This window comes from Convolutriloba macropyga, chromosome 3, assembly GCF_964194025.1.
Source record: "Convolutriloba macropyga chromosome 3, txConMacr16.3, whole genome shotgun sequence".
In the NCBI taxonomy this organism is placed as follows: Eukaryota; Metazoa; Xenacoelomorpha; order Acoela; family Convolutidae; genus Convolutriloba; species Convolutriloba macropyga.
Window position 1 is genome coordinate 40,556,909 of NC_134470.1, and position 24,217 is coordinate 40,581,125.

General features: G+C 36.5%; 1 protein-coding gene across 1 annotated transcript in view; it reads left to right on the top strand.

Annotated features, from left to right (window-relative positions):
• Window positions 1–24,217, top strand: part of LOC142336205 (mediator of RNA polymerase II transcription subunit 12-like protein) — a 305,636-nt gene that overhangs the window by 4,369 nt on the left and 277,050 nt on the right. The window contains exon 2 of the mRNA XM_075384862.1: window positions 3,274–3,375. Within this exon, the coding sequence (XP_075240977.1) occupies window positions 3,274–3,375 (102 nt within the window). The remainder of the gene's footprint in view (window positions 1–3,273; window positions 3,376–24,217) is intronic.

Consider the following 24,217-nt stretch of genomic DNA (forward strand, 5'->3'; position numbering starts at 1 on the left):
TACTCTGACATTAGCAATAAAAGCTGGATATTGTTTTCCAATCGCAACCAATGAGAAAACAGATGCGCACAAATATCCTTATGCCTGCGAAACCGCAAAATAGTTTTGTTCTACAGACTGGGTGAAGTTCAGTTTTTTATCATAGCCAATCCGAGAAGTTTTGCACAGATACAACAAGGTTCAATTAACTAAGTTGGTTTTTTGGGGCCTAGTCGATCAGAGTTTCTGTTTTAAGAGCCAGTGTGCCTGCTATTTTTAGATTGACAAAATCTTACTTTGTATTTTTCGAAGGTTCCCATTAATAGCGAGTTCGAACCTTTCGAACTTTTCTGGAAATAAAATCCAATAGTTTGGTTACAGTTGAGTTAGACGGTTAAAGAACTTGGCAGGTGTTTCTAAGAATTGTTAAAATATTCACGAAAAATAATCAGCCGTTTCTACAACTTACCCTGAAAATTCAGTAAGATTAAATCACTTCCCGGCTTCAGGTGAATATTTTAGTGACTTAGAAAGTTTTGATCTTGATTTTGCTGGCGTCCTTTTTGAGGCCAGTGGAATTGATAACTCTTACCTGAAGGCATCAAAATATTTTTTTTCATATATTGCGCGATGCTGGTGTCTTCATTCAAGATCTATATAACGTAGGACCTGATTATGCATACGTGCTCTCATATTGAAAGCTGTTTCATTGGCCATCTTTCTGGATTTTTATTTTGCTTTTACATTAATCTTTTTCCCCGAAAAGTTTTTCATTTCTGGAATCTTGAGCAGCAAATCAATTGTGATAGCCCTTGATGGTTGTGGTCATAAAAGGAAGAATTTCATTGTCAAAGAACTTGCTGTATACGACTGCGTTCTCTTTTCCCTCTGAAGTTGAAAGACCGTACTCCTGAACAAAAAACTTTTTTTTGGATCACCAAAAATTTAATTTACACAGATCGGCCTGGAGCTCAGAAAACTATCCGGACATATACCTCACACAAATTATTTAGAGCATTCGTTTGAGGAATCCCCAAGAAATTTCTTACGCCAAAGGATTAGAAGAAATCCAAGTGTTGTCCCAACGACTTCAAAACTCCCGTTGTTGATTTGAACTCATTAGACTTCCCGACGATTCCGCCAAAAACTTTTAAATTTATTTGCTCAAAACCACTTTTCAACCAGGAAAGTTCAATAACGACTGTGCAAGAGGAGTAAATTGCTTCTATTGGCTAACTAATGAGAGAGGAATTGGCGAATGTGGAAGCACCCTTGTCGCCGGGTTCGACTATTTGCGCGTTGATAACGGCGGAGGTAAAACTAAACCGTTCTATTTCGAAAGACGAAACAATGAAGACCGGGGAACCAACATCTGCAGAGAAATGTTAAACTTGCTAACCGAAAAAAGTTTGCTCATTTACTCACCTTATTTACAATATTGAGCCCCTCTTCAGTGAAAAAACAGAATGTCACAGCATCGCAAGGTCTCCCATCCGAAAAACTTCTCATGACCGAAGGCCCAACTGGTAAAGAAATTCAAAACAGTGACACAAGTTTGACTGAGAAATTTAAACAACTGGTGAGAGTAGAGGAAGTGCGCAAATTAGTTCACTATGAAAACACTGACAGAGTTTCTGAGTGCTTTATTTTTCATATGAAAGACTTTTCGATTGTTTATAATTTTTGTGAATTGTTTTATTTGATAGAATGATTTTTTCAATTTCGTTTTTTTTGTAAACTTTCTTTGCTTTTCGAGATGGAAGAGGTAACAGTTCATCAAGTTAACGCTGTAGTTCAGGAATCGTTTTTTGAGTAACAGAGCAGTGGTAAATCGTCATGGAAATTTTGCAATGAAACAGTTCTACCGAGATCTGAAGTTGTGTTTATTGTTCAAATGTTTGTAATACTGTTGCTAATTACTCTTTGTATAGTCAGATTGACCATTCTTGAATTTAGTTGCGAAGAAATTTCAATTTTGATATCCATTTTATCAAGGTATTTGGTTATATTTTACCTATCACAATGCTGTGAACAAGATTATACCAAGAGAAGTTCATGTTTTCATAGCAGTGGTACACCAATTTAAGGCAGATTATTGAAAACATTTTTTTCATATTTGACGACTCTTGTGTAGATGTCGTCAATGACAAAGAGTTCGTAAACTTAGCTACTACAGGTTGTCACAAAAACAAACGTTAATTATGAAACAACCTACAGCAAAGTAAATGGTCAAGAACAATAGATTTAAACTCAACTCACATCATTTTGTTTGTCACCGTGTGACATTCAGCAAGTTGACTATTTGGGCAAACATTATAATATAGCACACTTTTAACACACTGTTCATCAAACTGTTCCAAAGATTAACTCATAGACCTTGATCCCAAAATGTCTGACTGTTTGCGATATTGTTCAAACATAGTTGAGCGTTCCTGCATTCTTTTATATTCGGTATGACAAAGCAGAAGTAACACCACTTAACAATGAAAGAGACAATTTTTTATTCTCTGTAGAATGGTTCAATTGCCAGACGATGAACTCAAAGAGTAATACGTAATTCAGCTCAGAAAGTAATTTCTGTGCTGTATGTATCTTCACAGTAATCAAAGGGACTTTTAAAGTTTAAATAAAATTTGCAAGAAGATGGGAACATTTTCAAAATTGTTCGGCGAAAAATAACCTCCCTTGACGAAAAACGAGCCATACCACTGACGAAATATTGAGTTAGTTTGGCTCATTATTCGTTTTTGACCAGTAAACAACAAAATGACAATTGCAGAGGAATTTATTCTAGTCCCAAAAAATGTGACTATGTGATATGTGAAACATCAATCTGTAACGGAACAGATTCTAGAAAACTCGGAAATAAAACATAAAGGATCTCAATAGTCTATTCCGACTTCAAAAATATTTAAGAATTTTCAATTTAGAAATTTTTCAACCCCAAAAAAGTTTTTCACCATCACAAAACCGAGAAAATTTAACAAGTTTTTTGTACCCCGTTAAAATGAGGCCAAAATATTATGTTTTTCCCACCGCACCAAAATCGCGAAAATTTTACCGTAGCTCAAGTTTTTACCGCAGCACAAAATTGAGAAAATTTTAACAAGTTTTTTTACCACCGAAATTCACCGCACGATTCTTAACGGGTGGAGACGCCCCCACCCCCGTGACAATCCGTTCATTTTACTATACTACTCATGTGCATTGCTAGACTATTGTGGCCAAATGAAGCGTTATTTGAGTGATTATGTAGTGGTGAGTATTTTGACTGTTTTGTGAATGTTAATTTAGGACCATTTCTACAGCCACGTTAAGATGGGCTTCCAGAATCAACCCCTGGATGACGAGCACAAACAGTCCAACAAGCGACTCCTCGTAGACAACAGACACAATGTCAGTACCACACTGGCAACTTTTGATACATACACAAATTTTCACTCTTTAGTCTCTCCGCACTATCGATGTGTTGGAAAAGGTTTTCATTACTGTTAGTTTTGGTTATCTTTCAATAATTTCGCGTCTTTTTGCATTTTGCGCGATACGGTTACGGGGAATTTGAGGGTCACGGTACTTCTTTAAGAGAAGAAAAACAAAATCTGACAATTGTCAAAACCTAATCCCCTTTTTTTCTCATTCAAACTGTTCTTTAAAAATATTTGAGCAAAAATAAGATTCACTTTATTGGCATTATCAGTAGTAAAAAAGTGACTAGAACCGCACCGGGGGGGGGGGGGGCGGAGACTTTTGGAAGCCTGATTTTCTAGGCCCAACAACACCGGGGTGGGACGTCTAATTTATTTGAAATTTGAATAAAATGTCCCCCTGTTTTTGACCAAAAATGGAAGTTATGTAATGAGAATATAATTATACATATATATATATATATATATATATATATATATATGTGTGTGTGTGTGTGTATACATACATACATACATACATACATTCGCACATACATACACATATACATACATCTATACATACATACATAAATACATACATACATATAAACCTACTTACATACCTACATGTACATATATATATATATATATATATATATATATATATATATACATATATACATATACATATATACATACATGCATGCATACATACATACACATTGATAAAAAATCCAGAGTTGTACAAGAAAACAAGCTTTCACCTAAGTATGTAGACAATTATGGTCATAATCACCTATGTCCAGAAATTCATTCATAAATTGGTGAAAACAACAGCAAAACAACTATTCTGTTAGTAGATGTATAAAATCATTAATGATCGGATCATGCCCAAACATGTTCAGGGTCACAACACTTTCCGTAATAATTTGACCATTCGCAGTGCTGGATTTATTATTCGAGTTAACAACCAATCAGAATTGAAAGATTTTTAAACACAAACTCTAAACGCTCACGTTAAGTTAACAGTAAATAATGAACTTAATAGGAACAAAAGACAATCAAGCTCATTCATGAAAAAGTTTTATCACTGAGAGGTAACATAAATTATACACACATCTTATCGACAGTTATATTTCGTAGCTGCTTGTTCTTTATTAGATCAAGAAGTTGACGGAGAAATAGCACTAAAATGTAGACCCTATGGTGGTTTCATTGGAATTGATAATTCAAGACTAGATCCATTACTGAAACGAAGCAAAGTGCTACAACTTCTTGATGCATTGCATGACGGCGCTGGATTTATAAAAGATTGCAGAAACAAAGGCCCTGGATGTTTTTACGCTTTCCCGTTACTCACCAGTAAATAATTGTCTTTTTAGACATTTGACAAGAATACTGTTCGTGCTATCAGTGAAAATTTTTCATTCACATTTGTTTCGTGAATTGGAATGCTGGAAAATTTTGGCGGCAAAACCACAAATATTATTGTCCTCGATCTCGGAGGTTTCAAACTCAAGTCACTTGGATTCATTATAGAAGAACTCAGTTTGTGTTCCAGATAAAACGATACAATATTTTTCAAACCCCCACTTAAATTCACTGATTTACCCGCACACGATAGACAAGCTGTTATTTGGCTGACCAACAACCTACACGGTCTTGATTGGGACGAAGTTGATATACCTTACTGTGATTTAAAAACAATATGTCTGAGTTTCAGATTCCGATTCACCCGGAAAATTTTTTTGCCAAAGGCATTGAAAAGTGTAAGCTCCTCAGTAAGCTTTTATAAAAAACTGTTTATAATCTGGAGGATCTAAATTGTCCCCAAATCTCAGAGATAATATCAGAAGAAAAAGTACCCTTCTGTTATCTCCATTCAAACTTTCGTTCAACAAACGATCAAATCACTGCACGGAACGTAAAGCAACAATATTTTCACAGTGGACACAAAGTGATGCACAGAGAAGACACAGCAACTTTAACAACCTATCTGTCAGACAATTTGAAGATATTCACTTGCTTGACTCTACTTGACGATCAGCCTATTGTTATAATCAACAAAGTTCAGGATCCCTCTCCACCAATACAGAATAAATTTTCAAGTGATCAACAGAACCGAGCGAACTATCTCAACAAAAAGCCAAACACAGCACAGCAACCTCATTACAACTCACTTTATAGCGCAGCAGCAAATTGTTATTTTGCTACCATTACTCTTTCTCCCGACGAGCTAGACAGCTTTAGGGCTTTCCTGTCCATATGGATAATTTCTATCACGTCCAACGGTACCTAAAAAATAAACAGAGCTCGAGAACATTGGAATCAGTTCAATTATGGCTATGAACAAAACAAACCAGAAGCCTATGCATTCCCTCAAAGAGCAGCGAATCCCACGTAGAAGCAATGGGCGGCCAAAAAAGTTCCTCAATTTAGGTTGAAAAAAACACCACCAGAACGTGAGCTTTCACTTAATGAGATAGCGAAAGAGTTGCGGGTATGTCTTGGAGCACCCCGAAATTGAAAAAGTCTTCAATCAACCATCGTTTGAGGAAAATGACTCATCAACCGTTTGTTATAAACTAGAGATAAAAAGTCATATTAAAGGTTTCAATTTGTTTGAGTGCTGGTACATGAAACAGTAAATAATTCAGAAATTTAACATCATTCTTGTTTCAATTCTTTTTTCAATTAATTATTTTTCTCCAATGAATCAAAGACAGGTTGACGCCGGTATCAGTAATTTAGTCTTTGATGTAAACAACAAGGGGAGGCCCCCAGGGCGTTGTTATTCGAATTCAACAGTGCCTAGGTCCGACGTAATATTTTTTGTTCGAGTTAGTATCATTGTCTTAATGATCATTCTTTGCTTCTCTATGCTCTTTCTATTATCAGACAGCTGTGAAGAGAAATCAATTTGGATTGCTCTCTTATCGATTTTAGTTGGTTACATTTTACCTAATCCCAAACTATGAACAACGTTTTTCTTACACTTGACAGGGTATTCATGTCAGTTGTAGGACCAAGTGGTTGTGGTAAAACAGAACTCTTGTTTCGAATACTGAAAGGTTCGACCTTTCATCCATGCGTTGAGAAAATTTTTTATTTCTACAAAGATTTCCAACCACTTTTCAAAGATATGCAACGAGTTATACCAGGGATTGATATAACAAAAAACTTATCACACTGTCTGCTTATCTATGACGATTCATGTGAAGAAATCTTAACAACGACAAAGAGTTTGTAAAAATAGCCACTTCAGGACGTCATCGTAAAATGCATGTTAAATAGGTTAAGCATAATGTGTTCCATCAGAGCAAATGGTCCAGAACCATTGATCTGAATACAACACATAATATTATTCAAGTCACTTTGTGACATTCAACGCTACTTATTGGACCGGATCCTTCTATTTTTTACATTTCCTCCCCTGAAGCAGTCATTACAACAATTACAAATGAAAAAGAAACATCTGCTCATGCTCAAGCAATGGGCAGATAACAGGAATGAGAACACTGCTAAAATAAAAACATTACATTACGGCGATTTGATTTGGTTTTTGAGTGACTGTGTGATGAACGTACTCTCTGGAGTTGTACCAATCAATAAAGTTGAATTAAAAAAGTTCGAGAAACTACTACACAAACCTGCAGACAGGCGAGTTGAAAAAAGTGAGATTCAAAATTTTTCGATCGGATTCCGGAATCCGTCTCAATAAACTCATTGCGTTACCTTGTATTGTGTTTCTGGAGCAAAATGCACACTGAAGAGTTTGTGCTGATTCCTCGCCAAATGTATGCGAATGAACAACCTCAAATTACTCAACTTCTCAACAAAAAAATGTCGGAGAGAAAGCAAAACAAATATCACTGTTGCAAAGAAGCAAGTCTCCACCAGCACCTACCACGCAACAAGCCACGGAACAGCAGACAGATAATATTTTGGAGAATTTCAAAAGATGAGTTAAATGAGACTAGAGATGAGAAAATTGATACAAAAGTTTCAACTGAAATCAGGGAGCGAGTTTTCAGAGATATTAAACACCTTGACAGAAAAAAAGTTGGAAAAAGCGATTATAATACTGGAGAAAATAGAAGAGTCAGGATCTCTATCGCTGGCTCAGACGTCAAGACTAATGGTTAATAAGTCAAGCATGGAATTTGTTGTCGCATATTTTCTTTACGATGTACAACAAACAACCTCTAAGCTTTCACTTGAACTTAACAAAGTCCTGACCTTTCAAGATATCAGTTCACAATTAACTTGTAATATAAATGCAAAAAAAATTCTTCCCTTATCACTAAACGAAAAGTTACAGTTGTTTGAGGATGAACCAGAAAACGAAGAATCAGGGGTCTCGGGAACAGAAGAATCAAAAGCTTCTGACGACGATGAAGGAAGCTTTGAAGATGCAAAAGACGAAATCCAACCGTCTAGCTCGTGGGCAAATTACTTCCTCTCACGTTAGACAAGTGAACTAATTATACACAAAAGGTAGTGCAGCTTTTGGTAGCATTGCTAACTTGAAGAAAGCCAGCGGTTTACCAAGGTCCGAAGTTGTTCAATAATTTCAGTCGAAAGCCCGGTACACAAAATACAAACAATTCAGAAAAACTTTTCTGAGACTGAAAGCTGTTGTATACCGAATAAACGAAATCTGGTCTGTCGATGAGGCGTATATGGATAAAGTTGCCTAACACAACAATGGAGTCAAATTTTTGCTGGTGGCCGTTGTTTTATCGCGATACCTTAGAGTGCAACCAATTTAGGCTTTATATGCAAAAGACGCTGTTGACGCGTACAAAAAAATGATCAAACAAAAACCAGGGTTTGGACAGACAAGGGATCCGAGTTTAAAGGTGAATTCGAAAATTTTTGTGAAAAGAAGGAGATTCATTTATATACAACCGAAAACGAAACCAAGTCGGCATTTACCGAGAGGAATTTTCGATCGCTCAAAAACGTTATTCACAAATACTTGGAGGAAAATTGGACCTCGACTTATATTAAGGAATTGCCTCAGTACTAAGGAATTGCCAAAATAAATACTATAAACATTCCTGTTAATCGTGTTACCCAACTTGCACCTAATAAAATTTTCAAAAAACATGAACCGTTACTAATATCCTTAGCAATTAGCACAAAAAAGTACAAGCAAAAATACGAAGAAGGAGACCTGGTTCGGATTGCAAAGCCAGACGAAATATTTAGGAAAGGTTATAAACAAATTTATAACAGACGAAGTCTTCACAGTATTCAAGATTGCCACCCTCAGTCCACCAAATATTTGAAGGTAAATTTTATGAACCAGAAATAGTCCAAGTAAACGTCCGTCCTGTTGAAGACTAAACATGAGTATTCATATAGAATTTACAATTGATTTGATATCAAATGCATCAATGGGAATTTTTACCGATAATACTATGATCAGATTTCGAAATCAACTCGCTCAACCATTACAGTTAGATGGAGATTGGCAGGTTGCCCTTGCTTCATTATCTTTTCCATCAAACATCCACTATGTAAACTCAGCCGAAATAGTTGCGCACGTTAATTCTGGCGCTGAACTTGATACTTCACATAACCGCAACAGACAATTTCGAAGAGTTCGCAAAGGTATATACAACAGTTCAGAAGAGCTTCTGGAAGAAATTTCTCGAATCGCTCAATTGAAAAACTTTGACTATGATTTTGACACTAACGCAAAAGTAGGTTGTGAAATTTGGGCCTAACGAACGTTTATCATCTGATGATGAAGAAGTCCCCAGTATTCTCGGTTTTAGAGGAACAAAAGATATTTCGAATCCTGGTTTTATAAATATTGGTTTCAAGTCGGAAAATGCGGGCAACTCTTTGAACAGACATGTTGGAGATTTTCCAGTTGATATCACTAGCGGATCACAGTTAAGTTTTGTATACGTTGATATAATTGAACATCAGAACGTTCGTGATGTGAGAGCTCCGGTGATAAAAATCATTGAGTCTGAAAGACGTTTGAGAAACGGTGGCATAATCACAGTGACACCCATACACCACAAGTCCTACACAAATTTGGATTACAAGCCAATATTATCAATATTCAAAACATCCAGGTAGAGTTGAGAAACGAAACGGGAAAACTAATTCCTTTTACTGGCACCGGAAAAGTTGGAAATTTCAGAAGGTATACTGAAATGGAGGCATACTACAGCAATCAAGCATATCAATCAATGGCGCATTTTTCCGGACACTACAGACAAAGAGGCAGCGGTTTTGGAACCTTGGTGCAGGTATTGGAAGAGTTGCTCTGCCATTAGCACTCAAATTTCTCTGGCCCGCAGCAAAAAAGATTGGTCGTGATTTATTGGAGCACCGGAGTTAGTAGAAGTTGCAACCAAAAGAAAGTCAGCAAAACAAGCACTGAAAAGTGCAGTAGCCAAAACAGCTCGCAAACAAATAGGTGGATCTCTTCAATCACGTAACATTTCATCAATCATTCGAGCAAATAACAGGACCGCTTTATTCGCCTTCAGGATCATCATTGGAATTTGAGTTAATGGTCACCGCAACAATTTTTTCAGCATCCTTGACAAAACCTTACCCATAATGTTGCATATGTTGAGACAAACTGTATCAAAGTAATCAAACGATGAATGACTAATGCTGTTTATTGGAATGTAAACAATTTAAAAACCCACGCCAACATGTCTAGACAAGATAACAGCTGAACAAACAATTGCACCCACCCTAGCGTGTAAACAAATTTTTACTCCTCTTTATCAGCTATGACGTTTATACGAAAAATGATTTTCAAAAGATCGGAAAAAATATACCCTGCTGAATCAAGACCCATTCAATGTCACAATTGTCCAAGGCAATTTAAAAATTTCCATTCAATAATGCAACATCTCCGGGCCCAGCATTATAAAGGCCATAGCAGAAAACAGTTTTACAAGTCCCGACCTTTAAATCTAAAAACTGACAAATTTTTATTAGCATTGGATAAATTAGCTCGCATCCTCTGTTCTATTTATATTTCCCGAGAGCACCCTAGTTCAACTTAGGTCAATATGACATAATTCTATTTATAGACATGACGGAATAATGATGAAATGGTTAAGTCAAATAAACAAATTGGTCTGCAACAGTTTTTCAATCTTTTCGCCATTGTTCTTTCTTGTTGTTCAATATAAGTTTTGTGAAAATTCTTTAGTTCTTTGGCTGTCTATTACATAATTGCAAGTCTTTTGTTAGTTTACCTTCTTCTAGTATTTGCTTTCATCTTTGAACCTGCTTTTCTTTTCAGTTCCATACCATATAAAAACAAGTTTTCATTTCTATTGTTACTAGAATTGGTTTTAGACTCTGCTTTATCTCAATCGTTTGCCCATCACCTGCAGTATGGCTGCTGAAGATTTAAAAAATGCAAAAACAAGTGAGCGAGGCACTAAAACCCTTGTGCGAATGTGTCACAACTTCAAAAATATTGTCCTTGTGAAAGGAAAGCTTTGATGACAAGACACAATTATGGCACACAAGAAACAGCTTTTTTGTTCGTTAATTACATTGAACCAATACTTGAATACACAGAACAGAAAGATTTGTTTCAACTTACAAAAACGCCGGAAAAATCGTTACGACAAGAAGATATTATGGATGTATTACTCCCATTAAAACAAAAAAAGCAGGATGTGAAAAAATTGGCAAAGCGAACAAGAAAACTTTTTGCAGACTACGATCATGACAGCATTGAGATTTGGGAGAATCAATTGGGGGCAGCTAGAAGAAGTTGAGCAAATATCTGGTTTTTGGAATTTTGATCAGTCGCCAAGTGAAGAAACAAAAACTCCCAAAGACATAAAGAAATTCTTCCATAGCTTGCCAACAATTTTTCTGATGATGTCAGCATCGATGAAACACCTCCATTGAGCCAATGTTATGCCCTCGTCAAGAAGGTCATCAAGTTTTCTCGACTCTAAACAAAACAGACCTTTGCAAACTCATTATACATATTGAACATAGAATCAATTGGGGGCAGCTAGAAGAAGTTGAGCAAATATCTGGTTTTTGGAATTTTGATCAGTCGCCAAGTGAAGAAACAAAAACTCCCAAAGACATAAAGAAATTCTTCCATAGCTTGCCAACAATTTTTCTGATGATGTCAGCATCGATGAAACACCTCCATTGAGCCAATGTTATGCCCTCGTCAAGAAGGTCATCAAGTTTTCTCGACTCTAAACAAAACAGACCTTCTGCAAACTCATTATACATATTGAACATTTCATTTGTTGCTGTTCATTGTGTTCCAACGTATGAACTTTGTTTTTCCTTCTTTAAACTAGTTTTTTATTTAGTTTTCTCTAACAATCAATCTTAGCGCTAGACATTGCATGATTTTTTGAGAGAAGGATTTAGGCGATGCGGAGAAATTCAGACATTGAACAGACAAGTATGTGAGACATTGCTGTAAACAAATAAGCAAAAACAGACCGGGCTGAAATAAACCCAGTTAAAGCTTGGATTTTTTCACATGACGAACAATCAATAAACATTTTTCACCAATTACTATTATTCAGTATAGAAAGTGAAACAAAACTAGGCTATGTAAATAAGAAGTAAAACTGTGATCTCAGAATCACCTGCGATGAAACAACAAAAACTAGACAAGCAGGTAAACATGTGCATCTATGTGATATTGACACAACAGTCTGGTAGACTTGCTACCCCGATCACTATTTGTGGAGCAGTAGCTTTCAATCCCAAAAGTAGACAAAAAAGACGCGCACGCTGATTGGTTGTGAGTGTTGTAAAAATGTGTCCGCACCAATAATAAATTTTTCTCATTTGCTTTTTGCCTTAACTTTCAACTAGAGGTCCTTAATTATTTTTCAACAGTCTTATCAACAGTTTAATCAACAACAGTAAAAACTTTTATTCTTTCCTCTTGAAAACTTCGGCCCCAGTTCCTTATTCGTCTCAAGTTCTTACACCTGTAATGAAAGAAGTGTAGAGTTTGCAAAAAGAGACTTTCCGACAAATGCAGCTTACGTCGGCACATGGAAGATGTGCATAAACATTATGCACAAACAAACGTATTCGTGTGCGATGAGTGCGCATTTGCTAATGAAAAAGTTACCGAGCTCTAGACGCATATGAGACAACAACACAACTCAACCCGCCCACGCTATTGCCTATACTTCAACAAGTTGTTCACAGACAACCTCAATTCATGGAGCACATGAATAATAATCATGGACTGCCGGTATGGGATGCTGATGCGGAAAACAATCAAAATTTGGGAATTCTTCATTCCGAGCAAGCATTCGGTGGTGTGTTGAAAACATATGACACACCAGTGGGAGAGCATGAAATAGACTTGCAAAATTTCTTGCGTAGCAAACGTGATGAGATTGAAAACGTTGTTCAACTCAACACCCAAAATCATGCACAAAAACTTCAGTTTAGCGCACTGGTACAACTCACGAAACCAGCGACTGATGAAAACGTTAGCTGTCAGCCAGATCGCATCAAAATATACATCAACTCAAAAATGCAGGGGGTCGACTTCACAGGCTTGAGCAAATCCTATTTCGCTGGAATGGTTGAACAAATACTGCTCGCATTGAACAACTTTGCAACGCAGCGGTTGGACAGAAGATAGAATTGAAAACATTGAACTGAGACTCGCCACGTCAAAGCTGATCGCAGCCTCGTCGTATTGGGCCTTGCCTACTGATCTAGCAAAAAGCCAGTACCTGTTGAATATTCGCAACCGACAAGACGAGAAATGTTTTCTCTACTGCTGTACAGCTCAATTTAATAAGACATTCGGGCCACAATTGATACCGCCTAATGCTCCATGGAGACAAAGAACAAATCCAATCATGTAAAGTTCGGAAAATCCGAGAGCAAAACAACCGGTTGGTGAATTCATGATGCCTATGGCTTTCACCAAATTGAAAAATTTGAACAGCTGAACAAGGTACGCGTTAATGTTTTCCGAAACTCGAATAAACTGATTCCTTTCCGCATATCAAATAACTGAAACTTTAGTGCCAACCTGGATCTGCTCTTGCTAAGTGATGGATCAATGCATCACTATGTTCTGATCACAAATATCAGGGCGCTTATCCATAAGTCTCTTGAAAAACACCAGCGTGTTGGCAATCATTTGTGTCGTAACTGTTTCCATATAAGCACTTCATTGGATAGACATGGGAGACATGAAGAAATTTGTCATCAAAACACGCAAACAATTATAAAAATGCCCAAAGTGGAACAGCAAAACTTTGAATTCAAAAGTGTTCAACCCCGAGGGTTTGCGCCGATAGTTGGATTTTTCGATCTGGAGTCAATAATTGAACCAGTTGCCAACGATTACAACACACAGCAAAATTCAGTTACTAGGGCATTGGAGGAATATAAGCCATGCTGCTATGCTCTGCTCTTTGTTGCTTTGAATGAAGCAAAGCCATTTTACTTCGACCTCAAATGTTGTCCGAATGTCAAGGTTGAATTTGTTAATTGACTCGAGCAGAGTGCTAGGGATATATACGATGTGAAACAACAACACAAAAATTTTTCCGGCGAGACAACAATCACTAAAGATCAAGCTACCATGTGCTGGATTTGTGAAACCGAATTAAATACATCTTCAAAAGATCCCACTGTTTAGACCACTGTCACTTCACAGGAAAATTTCTGGGATGGGCACATGCGCAGCAACTTGAAACGCAAAACTTTAAACTTCACACCACTATTCACTCACAACTTGTCAAACTATGACCTTCATCACGTAGTATTGGCACTGCAAAACCTGAATGAGAATGCAATTTCGGTGGTGCCAAGCACAAGTGAGAAATTCATCTCATTGCAAATTGGAGTGCATATGAAAACAACCCAAAATCAGAAAGGTGTTTGGACTTGGACCAGTCAGTATTAGTATATCAGACTATTGGACTCATTCAAATTCATGAATGCATCGCTTGACAAGTTGGTGCAGAACCTGCCAGCTGGTCAATTCACCTTATTGGAACAACATTTCTTATCGTGGCCGACGAGGTCGGTAAATTTGTTGAAACAAAAAGGCTCATTCCCTTATTGCTTCGTCGATAGCTTTGACAAATTACAAGAGGCTCAGCTTCCCCCCTCTCGATAAATGGACAAACAGTTTGCAGAAGATGAATACGCACGAGCCCTCGAAGTGTTCAATTTATTCGAGTGCCGGAATATCGGCGACTACTACAACTTATATTTGACAACAGATATGTTTCTTATTGCTGCAGTAGTACTGTGTTTTCGAAAAGTTTGTTATGACACATATGGACTTGACTGTAAGTACTACACCGCTTCCAACTTGTCAGGGGATGCAATGCTCAAAATATACAATCCCAAACTACATCTTATAACAGAGAGAGAACAACTTGACATGGTTGAAAGTCTCATAAGAGGAGGCGTGAGCTCGGTTTACAGCAAGCGGTTTTGTCGCGCAAACAACCAGTTTCTTTCGGACTACCAACCAAAGAACATTTCGTTTATAATAATGATCGACGCCAATAATTTGTACGGAGGAATCATGGAAAAATTCCCCCTACCCCCTCATGAATTCGAAATGTTTGAAAAAAGTGAATGGACCCATGAGCAGGCCCAGGAAATTTTGCGCCGAATATTGAATACGCCTGATGACGATGAAGTGGGATACATAGTTGTAGTCGATTTAAGTTACCCCGACAGCCTGCACGATCTACATTCTGATTTTGCTTTGGCACTCACAAAAGAAGCGATTGATGAATGCTGGCTCAGCGAGTATCAAAGCAGCTTGTTGGCCGATATGCAAATTAAAAAATCCCGCAGGTGAAAAAGCTCATTCAGACGCTGATTGATAAACAAAATTACACACTGCACTACCAAACTCTGTCGAACTAGGATTGGTGATAACCAAGCTCCATAGAGTGCTTTCATTCAAACATAAAAAGTGGCTCGCCCTATACGTGAAACTGAATACGGAAAAGCGAAAGCAAGCAGAGAATAAATACATTTGAGGCAGAATTTTTAAATTGATGTTTAATTCGTCCTTTGGCAAAAACTTGTGAAGGAAAGCGAAACCGAATGAAAGTCAAATTAACCCGCACTGAAGACGAAACGCTAAAGTGGACAGACAAGCCCGAGTGCCAATCGTCAAAAATTATTAGTGAAGATCTTGTCACTGTATGCCTTCAGCAATCGGAAATACTTTGGGACAAGCCAACCATAGTGGGTGCCTGTATATTGGACTTGGCAAAGAAGTTCATGTTCGAGTTTCACTACAAAGAAAAACTTTGACTGCAATTTGCTTTATTCAAACACGGACTCTTTCCTATATGAAGTCCGTTCACGAGACTTCTTTGTAGAACTACAGTGGAAAAAGTTGGTCGCTGCGCAGTTCGATTTCTCAAACTTTCCACCAGAACACCCCTTGTACAGTAGGGAAAATGCCCGAGTCACGTTAAAGTTCAAAGACGAGATGGGAAGAGAGCCAATTGCAGAGTTTTGTGGACTGAAGCCCGAGCTGTACTCGATAAAGCTCGCGGAAGGCAAGTATAAGTCTTTCACACTCACCCACATCAGACAAACGCAATCCTTCAATAAAAACCAGTACGCAAAAGGCATTCAGGTAGTTCAAGTTTTTTTCCGCAGGCAGGAAAGCTTGCATGGATTGCAAATGAATCAATGTTTCATTCCAGGTCCCGCTAAGCAGTCAGCAAAAGGAGTCACAAAAGATGTACGCCGCAGTATGACCCACGAGCTGTACAAACGAACTCTTTTGGGCAATGAGGAGGTGCGTCTGCTCGACACAAGAGTAAGTTCAAGCAACCACAGGCTGCACACAATTGTTGTCAACAAGAAGTCTATGTCAGGCTACGATGACAAACGATTTATTATGAGTGACCAAGTTTCCATGCTGCCCTATGGTCATCGTTCAATAAGAAAGGATATATTCTTCAAGTCAATAATGAATGAGCCCGATTGGGGCGCAGATGACTCGGGCGAAAGCGAGCAGAAAAGCGTTCAGCAGGCGCAAGAAAGCGGGCAGCAGGCGCAGGATAATTCGCAGCAGGTAAAAAAAACAAAAACCAGCAAAAAACAAGCGCCAAACGCAACAGTCAGCAAACGTTCCACAAACTAATAGCAATCTAAACACAAGTTTCAACTCAATTCCCGACCCAGGTTTTCGCCAGCGAAATTATAGCGAGGACGAATTGAATCAAAATTTGGTAGATTTTGACAATTTGTCAGAGTTTTCGGACAGTGGTTCCTCTACAGACGCAGCTTGCGATGGATTTATTCTAAGTCAAGCGATAGAAGATTCAGATAGCAGCCCCCAGCCTTCAATCACAATTGATGAACAACCGCCAGCCAACCTCCAAGTCACAATTGAACAACAAAATCTGCAAGATCAACCACCTACCAAAAAGAGAAGACGAGCAAGAATCATAGAAAGTAATAGCGCAGAGGCCTTAAGATCCAAAACAAAACTAAAAAATCTTGTCTCATCCTGTATTTGTACCTATATTGTCCAAAAAACACTTGCAGCGGGGCTTATATGGCCCAATTGGCTTTTTTAAAAAGTGAAATTTTGTACCGCCCCCTCCTTTTTGGGCTAGAACTTTCTTGTGTATAGTGAGAGTTTGTGATGGTGCACGCGTGAAGTGTGAGAAAGTGAAAGGTGTAGTCCAACGTACCAGGAGGGGCTGAACTGCCACAGCGTTTGACAGAACACAGTTCTTCTTGCACATATCAGACTGTATCAAAATTCGTTTTTGCAACAAAATTTGTGTCGCAGAGAACTTATTAGGTCAGCTTTTCCGCTGCCATACATGCAGGAATTTTTCCTATTCATTTTACACCCAATAAAAATAAGTAGAACCGGATTTTTTGAAAAATAATCCCTACTCATATATCCAGTCTACTAACAAAAAATTTTCTTACTCAATTGTTGCGCAGGGTGATGTGTAGTTGTCCGTTGATACCCTCTTGGACAACGCGATCTTGAATATCAAAAATTCGTGCATTCCTACACTTTCCCCAGTGGCATTTATTCAAATCAATGATAGTTCTTCTGTTGATGCAAAATTTGATTTGGCCAACTCTTCTGATGGTACCTGAAGTAATGGTTAAGTGACTCTGCTTGAAGTCACTGAGCACTTCTGGCGTTCATTGAGAACCGTAAAGCGGCTCAAGATATTAAGTCAAAATTTCAAAGTGACTTCTGCAGAATCACTTAACTACGTTTAAAACACGCAACTCGCACGTTTTAAAATGACGAAAGTCAACGAGTTAGCAACTTTTGGCTAAGCAGCAAATTTTAGCTCCGACATTTTAACTTCCGGAACTGCAGACTTTTATCATTTGAAAATGTGCAAATGAGTGTTTTGAAATTTTAAGTTCATAACTATACTTAAATTTACGCTTACAATACCCCACAACTATACTTACAATACCACACTTACAATTTATGTTTTTTATATAACGGTTTGACAAAAATTACATCATGGAATTCCAAAATTTATAATAAAACACGCGAAAAATGGAATCTTACTTTTCTTGTCGCTATACTCCACCATTGAAATAGTTTTTTAATGAAAACTAGCAGTTGACAATTCGACTGGTTTGACGCATTGAACGGGTTAGCAAAGTTCTGTGATCGAAGTTCTGTCATTTAGTAGATACGTCTGATCTCTTGTTGATAAAAGCTGGCGAATTTAGTTTTTTTTAAAGAAAACAATGATGTTTGCTATGACTTATGTTTGATGTTTTTGTTATTTGTTTTATTCCGTTTTACTATATAAACCAAAAGCGCCATGGAATAATCCTGCCCGTACAGCGAATTTAACCCCCCCCCAAGCGAAAATCTGCGACTTGCCCCCCCCCCAAAAAAAAAAAAACCTCAAAAACCCCTGTCCAGTTATTTTAATGAAATTCGCCAGCTTTTAATTTTCAAAACCTCAAATGTTTTAGCTTTCAATAAATAAAACGATAAGAGTGGAAAAAAAGCTTTTAGCTTCTAATTAGTTGAGGAGAAATGTGCAAAATTTGCAAGGAATTAGAACTGGTTTCAATTAGCCTAAGAAAAATTTAGACGAATGAACAAATGATATAGCACCATAAAATCTTAAAAAACTGACTAGAACCTAAAAATAAGGGCGGACATTTTAGTAAAGTTTCAAAAAAAAAATTAGACGTCCCACCCCGTTGTTGTTGGGCCTAGAAAATCAGACGGCTATTATAGCGCTCTTAATTTTTTTTTACAATCCAAGAATTGGATTGTATTGGTGCTCTGTCTTTTTACAATTTAAAGAATTTGAATTGTTTTGGAGCGTTGGCTTTTTTTAAGATCTGTTCACACATTTTCATAATTTTTCTAGTCAAATTGGAGAGTTGAGTTTGGTCATGCCGAAACAGGAAGTAGAGCGAAAAAGCCAGTGATTTTGCCGTTTGATTTTTTTTTCTTTCCAACTTATAGCAAAGTGAGAAAACCGTGTTGCTATATTGCGATGCTCTTGGTTTTTTACAATTCAAAGAATTTGAATTGTATTGGGGCGCTGTATTCTTACGACTCGAAGAGGAGTATTGGAGAAGTCCTTTTTTTAATCAATTTTATTGGAGTGATTTTTGAAGCGGGAAATGAAACGCGTGAAAGAATTTGGAGTGATTTTGGTGCTGAACAAAAGAGAAGAGCAGAGCGAAAAGAGAGCGGTTTTTGTTCATACCGCTCTTTTTGAGAGTGCGAGAAATTGATGTGTGAAAAAATTTTCTCTAAGCGAGCAAATTTTTTTGTTCACTTGCGGCATTTTAAAGCAGTTTTTTTTCATTTATTTTGGTTAAGAGGTTTGGATATGATTTTGTTTTATTTTTAGGCTAATTTCAGTAGTGGTTTGAAGGTTTTTGGAAATTCATATGAATTTTATGATAATTCGGAGGATTTTAATGTATTTTGCTGATTTTCGGGCTAATTTTTGCGGTTTTTTGACGATTATTTTGTTTTACTGGCTCAAATGGGTATTGAAGAAACCGCTTCTACTTGAGAAAATTTATGATAACAATTGGTTTCAGTTTTGTTGGTAAGAATCATTTTTTGTTGAGAAATATGACAAAAAAATGGCGAAAAATAACTACTTTTCTTAATTTTTCGACTCGAAGAGAAAAAGTCCTTTTTTTAATCAGTTTTATTGGAGTGATTTTTGAAGCGGGAAATGAAACGCGTGAAAGAATTTGGAGTGATTTTGGTGCTGAACAAAAGAGAAGAGCAGAGCGAAAAGAGAGCGGTTTTTGTTCATACCGCTGTTTTTGAGAGAGCGAGAAATTGATGTGTGAAAAAAATTTTTCAAAGCGAGCGAATTTTTTTTGTTCATGTGCGGCTTTTAAAAGCAGTTTTTTGCAGCTTTTGATGGTTATGAGGTTTGATTATGATATTGTATTAGTTTTAAGCTTGTTCTGATGGGAAATGAAGGTTTCAAATATTTAATTTGAGTTTAATGCTAATTTGGAGGTTTTTCATGTTTTGCTGATTTTTAGACGGAATTAAATGAGTTTTTGCCTGTTTTTTGGTTTTAATGCTTTAAGTGGGATCTGAGTAGAAGCTTGCTACTTCAGGATTATTCAGATGACAATCGACTAAAGCTTTTTTGGTAAAGATCTTGGTTTTCTTGACTGAACAATTGTTATGTTCCGAATTTTAAATGACTGAAAAATTGAGAAATTTTAAACCATTTTTATATTTTTTTGCAGTTTTTCTTTTAATCTTAGACAAGTTTCTTAGCCTACTATGACTTGCCCATTGTTTTGCGAGCTTTTTAGTGCTCTAATTGCAAAATAACTTTGTTGGGCTTTATGTTTCCTTGTACTATTTTAAAAACTCATTAAAGTTTTTATATTTTGTTCATTTTGTTTTTGAATGCCGTTTCTACGCTTCCTTAAATTTTCCATCGTATTTGTGGAGGTTTAGGGTACAAATTTATCTTTCTGAAAATTGTTATGTTCCAAATTTATTGATTTTTATGAGCCAGTGAAATTTTTATGGTGTGAAAGAGAGATACTGGATATTTTCTGGAGAAATTGAAACGGTTCTGAAGATGTTAATATCACAAATTTTAGCATTATTTTGCTAAAATTTGCAATTGTTTTTAATTTTTTTTAAAGAAAACAATGATGATGTTTGCAATGATTTATGTTTGATGTTTTTGTTATTTGTTTTATACCTTTTTACTATATAAACCAAAAGCGCCATGGAATAATCCTGCCGGTACAGCGAATTTAACCCCCCCAAGCGAAAATCTCCGACTTGTTTTCAATTCTTGCCCCCCCAAAAAAAAACCTCCGAAAACCCCTGTCCAGTTATTTTTCAAAACCTAAAATATTTTTGCTTTCTAAACTGACTAGAACCTAAAAATAGGGGCGGACATTTTAGTCAAATTTCAAAAAAAATAGACGTCCCACCCCGGTGTTGTTGGGCCGAGAAAATCAGACGGCTATTATAGCGCTCCTAATTTTTTTTACAATCCAAGAGTTGGATTGTATTGGTGCTCTGTCTCTTTACAATTCAAAGAATTTGAATTGTTTTGGGGCGCTGTCTTTTTTTAAGATCTGTTCACATATTTTCATAATTTTTCTAGTCAAATTGGAGAGTTGAGTTTGATCATGCCGAAACAGGAAGTAGAGGTGATTTTGCCGTGTGAATTTTTTTCTTTCCAATTCAAAGCAAAATGAGAACCGTGTTGCTATATTGCGATGCTCTTGGTTTTTTACAATTCAAAGAATTTGAATTGTATTGGGGCGTATTGAAGAAGTCCTTTTTTCAATCAATTTTATTGGAGTGATTTTTGAAGCGGGAAATGAAACGCGTGAAAGAATTTGGAGTGATTTTGGTGCTGAACAAAAGAGAAGAGCAGAGCGAAAAGAGAGCGGTTTTTGCTCATACCGCTGTTTTTGAGAGAGCGATAAATTGATGTGTGAAAAAAATTTTCTCGAAGCGAGCGAATTTTTTTGTTCACGTGCGGCTTTTAAAAGCATTTTTTTGCAACTTTTATTGCTTATGAGGTTTGATTATGATATTGTATTAGTTTTAGGTTTGTTTTGACAGGAATTGAAGGTTTCAAGTATTTAATTTGAGTTTAATGTTTTTCATCATTTTTGCTGATTTTTAGACGAAATTATATGAATTTTTGCCTGTTTTTTTGTTTTAATGCTTTAAGTGGGATCTGAATAGAAGCTTGCTACTTAAGGATTATTCAGATGACAATTGACTAAAGTTTTCTTGGTATAGATCTTGTTTTTCTTTACAGAACAATTGTTATGTTCCAAATTGTAAATGACTGAAAAATTGAGAAATTTTAAACCATTTTTATTTTTTTTTGCAGTTTTTCTTTTTATACTCTTAGACAAGTTTCTTAGCCTACTATGACTTGCCCATTGTTTTGCGAGCCTTTTAGTGCTCTAATTGCAAAAGAACTTTGTTGGGCTTTATATTTCCTTGTACTATTTAAAAATTTCATTAAAATTTTTCTAGTTTCTTTTTGTTCAATTTGTTTTTGAATGCCGTTTCTTTTCTTCCTTAAATTTTCCATGGTATTTGTGAAGGTTTAGGGTACAAATTTATCTTTCTGAAAAATGTTATGTTCCAAATTTATTGATCTTTATGAGCCAGTGAAATTTTTATGTTTTCCAAGAGAGATAATCGATATTTTCTGGAGAAATTGAAACGGTTCATAAGATGGTAATATCACGAATTTTAGCAATATTTTGCTAAATTTTGCAATTGTTTTTTATTTCTGAAATTTTTTGTCAGTTCTGAGTTTAACTGTCTTTATTGGCCAACAAAACTTTTAGATCTTGCAGGTGGGTTATTTGGCAGATCACCACAGAACAAAAATCGTTTTGAATGTTTTATTGCCGCAAAATTTAGGATCATTATTTAAATTTTGCACTTGTCAGTTTTTTGAAGCGTTTGTCATATTTCTCGAGTTTATATACCTAAAGGGATATTAAGTCTCTTTCATGTCTTATGCTTGAGTTTATGAATAAATTGAATTGTATCAAATTTGGCCTTCAGGGTAAAAGCTTCAAGAGTTTTAGCAATCATTATTTTCTTGTTTAATTTGCTTGATTATTTTAGTTTCTCAGCTCTGAGATTGTCTTTTTGGTTGTGATTGTTCAACTGATCTGCTGGTCAGGCACATTAGTTCTATTTTTCATTCAATTCTTTGAAGTGTATTTCAGGACTTGTCCTGCTATGTTCTGTTACTGCGTCTAACAGATTTTTGTTTCGTCTTACCCTGACTTCTTGGAATTTACTTTTTCAATGACTTACCTCACTCAAAAAATTCACTTCTTGAACTCACTTATTGTACTTTAAATTTTTTGAACATTTACTTATTAAAGGTCAATAGTGTGCATCTAAGTAGTGCCAAACATATATGCCCTAATTCTTGATTAATAGAGTCTTGAGTTTTTGATTTAGAATATTAATTTTGGGATCTTTCCCGTTTGCGCCACCCAGTACGTTATTCGCCCCCCCCCCCCCCAGTTACACAACACGTGCCATGATATAGTAAGTCATAATGTAGGAAATAGTGCACTTGCTTCTGCGGGGTGCAAATAGTATGTGCCCACCAAGCTGATGCGGGCACAAACGGAAAAGATGCTAATTTTGAAAAACTCTATTAGGGCTTTCTTATAGAGCTTCTGTGGGTCTTTCCCATTATAGCCCCCCAGCTTAGTGGTCAGATAACCTATAGCCCCCACCCAATCATGGTAAATATACCATAATGGGGGGCTATAGTGGGATAGACCCGCTTATGTGTATTAAAAATGACAGTCCGAAGCTAACCAAAAGACTCTAGTGGTCTATTAAAGGACTGATGGTCGATCTGTCTATTTTATTTCTATAGTTGTTTCAATTAATGTAACGCCACAAGCGTCTGTCGCGGCTATTTTCCGGCAATCTGCCGGCTAAGTTTTCAAGAAGAAGTCAAAAGCATATTGAAGAAAATGGCTTGTGGTAGAAAAAACTATATCGGCCATTAAAAAGGGTTTTCCAATGAAAACGAGAATTCAACTTAGTGTGCTCTAGGGTGCTCTAGTTCTTAGTCACATCCATTATTCGGCTACTTTACTTAGCGGTATTTGTAAAAACCTGATAATATCTTTTGGAAAACAACTAAGTCGGTCTGTTAAGACCTGCTGCGATAGACGAAAATATGATAACTCCGCAGATTTGAAACTGAAACATGAGATACTCCCAATTAGTTTCTCTCTGAAATCCAAAATTATAGTTTATTTAAAAATAAATCAAAACGAGATTACTCCATACAGAAACTTAGATTTTCCAAACTCTCAGATTATAAAACAAAAGCTTACCGGTTTGTGGTACCACCCTGTGCGGTCCAACTGCCAAATTTTCAAGAACACAATTTTTCGTAATATTTGTGATTTATGGAACAATGTAATACTCATTTCAAATCTCAAATGCAACAATACCAGTCTGAAGGCTTTCAAAAAACAACTAAAATCCCATTTTCTGGTCGAATTGAGGAAAAGTTTAAAACAGATAGCGTACTGTAGTCTTCCATGGAAGGATTTTAGATTTGAACGTTGACTTATTTCTGATGTATTTTTCTTGTTCAACTGATAAACTATCTTGGATAAATACTGACATACACTGAAAGATTATACTACTGTGTCAACTTGCTAATTGAGTGTTCTTTTTTTGCTTGGTGCTAATCCGCAATTATTAATGCGAGAAACTTAATGCATTTATATACTAATTAGGTTTTCTGTCATTTGTCTAATTGACTCGTTTTTCTCAGCTATCATGC